The 1,985-nt window shown below is 42.1% G+C and overlaps 1 protein-coding gene across 1 annotated transcript in view; it reads left to right on the forward strand.

Moving 5' to 3' along the window:
• The window catches only part of dusp12 (dual specificity phosphatase 12), a gene marked incomplete at both ends in the record, with an annotated part of 4,239 nt that extends 2,709 nt beyond the window's left edge, over positions 1-1,530 (forward strand). The window contains 3 exons of the mRNA XM_035677348.1: positions 135-222; positions 435-526; positions 1,446-1,530. Coding sequence (XP_035533241.1) covers positions 135-222; positions 435-526; positions 1,446-1,530 — 265 coding nt within the window. The remainder of the gene's footprint in view (positions 1-134; positions 223-434; positions 527-1,445) is intronic.
• Between the last annotated feature and the right edge of the window lie 455 nt (positions 1,531-1,985).

Raw genomic sequence — 1,985 nt, forward strand, 5'->3', positions numbered from 1 at the left:
ACACACACACACACACAATAATTGTGTTTTTAAAAACCTAGACAAGAGTACAGATCAGTAGCTAACACACACTTTTCTTACATGGATCATAATTTATTTGAAAATGATTTCTATTATATTGTGTGTTTGAGTAGAGTTGCAGCATGTTCCCAGGGAGCTGTTTGCCGTTGACCCCGCCCACTCCAGCTCTTCGGAAGTGTCCTATCGCTGCAGAAAGTGCAGGTGAAAGGTGGAGACAATGATGCTGAATTCACATGGGAGTAGTCAAAGACCTTTTCTTCCTGAATTTTGATGCCAACAAGGAAGAATAATAGTGCATTTATGTTATAATACAAAGTCCTCTAATCACAGTGGTTAAAGAAATAATTCAACATTTTAGGAAATGCACATCCTGACCCCGGTTCTGTGCTCATCCTCCACCTTCTCCTCTGCAGACGGACTCTGTTCCGTGAATCCAGTATCCTCAGTCACCCAGTAGGAGAAGGAGCGCCAGCCTTTGGTCACAAGAAGTCAAGTAACCTCACTGGTAAGAACACAACTGTACTGTTAGCCCAGAGGAGTCTCGCCTGCTCAAGGGGTTGTGGGTTTGTTGAATGAGGGCCGTGGAGAGGCAGAAGTACTGCATGAGGAGTTTGAAAAAAAGTGATTTTGTTTTGTACTATAATGTAATTGTATTATTGTACTCACTTATCAACACAGTTGTTGTTTGCAGCAGTGACACACAACTCATTCAGGCACTCGCACTCCTCCTGAATCATAAAAAAGACCAACGTAAGATGTGGAAAGCTCAGAAAGAGAGTACTGCACTGATTTAGCATCACACTCGTATAACAGAGTTTATCAAGAGTTATGTCAAAACCTGACAGCTACATAACTCACAGTGCAACTCTCTGTATCGACTCGACCGTACAGGTTCAGTTGTGTTATGCTAGTAGCAGCTAATGCAGCCTGGAGCTTCTGGATGAAAGCAGAGATGAGGCGGCTGCAGAGGTATGGTAATATCACATCTCTCTAACTCCACACCAACAGATTTTTGTTATTTTTATTTTTTGTAGTCTTCAGCCCCAGCTGACACTGAGTCACTAAAAAAATCAATGGAGTTTAGGATGATTTTGTCACACACAAATTTTCAGTTTTTGCAGATTTAGACGACCTGTCCTGACAGGCATGAGTGTGAGGGTTTTAGTCCCCTATTAAAGAAATTTGTCTGACACAGGCAAATCATCTTGTAATCTGCACCAGACCCACCTGCTTCACTTACACTGTTAAGACTTACTGGGACACATTAATAGAACACAGTCATTGTTAATCTTATTTGTAACACATGCTTTGCCTACAATGGCAAGTCAAAATGTTTGCAGTGAAAATGTCCCATTGCAATAACCACACATACTGAATGTGAAGTTTTTTCTCTAGTTAATGATATGAAACGTGTTGTTGTCTAGGAGATGTCCAGTGTACGTCTTACTTCATTGAACCAGTGCAGTGGATGGAACAAGCTCTACTTGGAGTGATGGATGGACAGGTAATGCATATACACACACACACACAGCACACACCACACCACCAGTCAGGAAATGCAATTGTGTCTATTAGACATGACAGAACTCTAGGGTGTCCGACTAAACGTCGCCCTTCCCCCTACGCTCAGTGTTAGGCGTCAGCGCCTTCTAGCAGTATTCAATCAATGAAAGTCTCGACAGCTCTGTTCTCCTAATACTTGCACCATACAGTTTGCATTGTAAACGCCCATGTTCATTCTATGTCAGTCCGTGGCGCTCACAGATAAAATCGAGCATAATCGTTAATTCCAACAAACAGTAGATATGTTCCAGTGTTGTTACCCTAACAGTTCTTGGCTAGAAAACGCGCCTGCATACTATCCCCGGGTATGGGTGATATCAGTATCGGAAATGAAGTTGAGCCAATATTGAATCGTCGATACTAGTCGCAGAAAATCAATATCGACGCATCCCTACATAAAT

The sequence above is a fragment of the Morone saxatilis genome, unplaced genomic scaffold (genome assembly GCF_004916995.1).
Source record: "Morone saxatilis isolate NCDOM2014 unplaced genomic scaffold, NCSU_SB_2.0 Contig50, whole genome shotgun sequence".
NCBI lineage: Eukaryota > Metazoa > Chordata > Actinopteri > Moronidae > Morone > Morone saxatilis.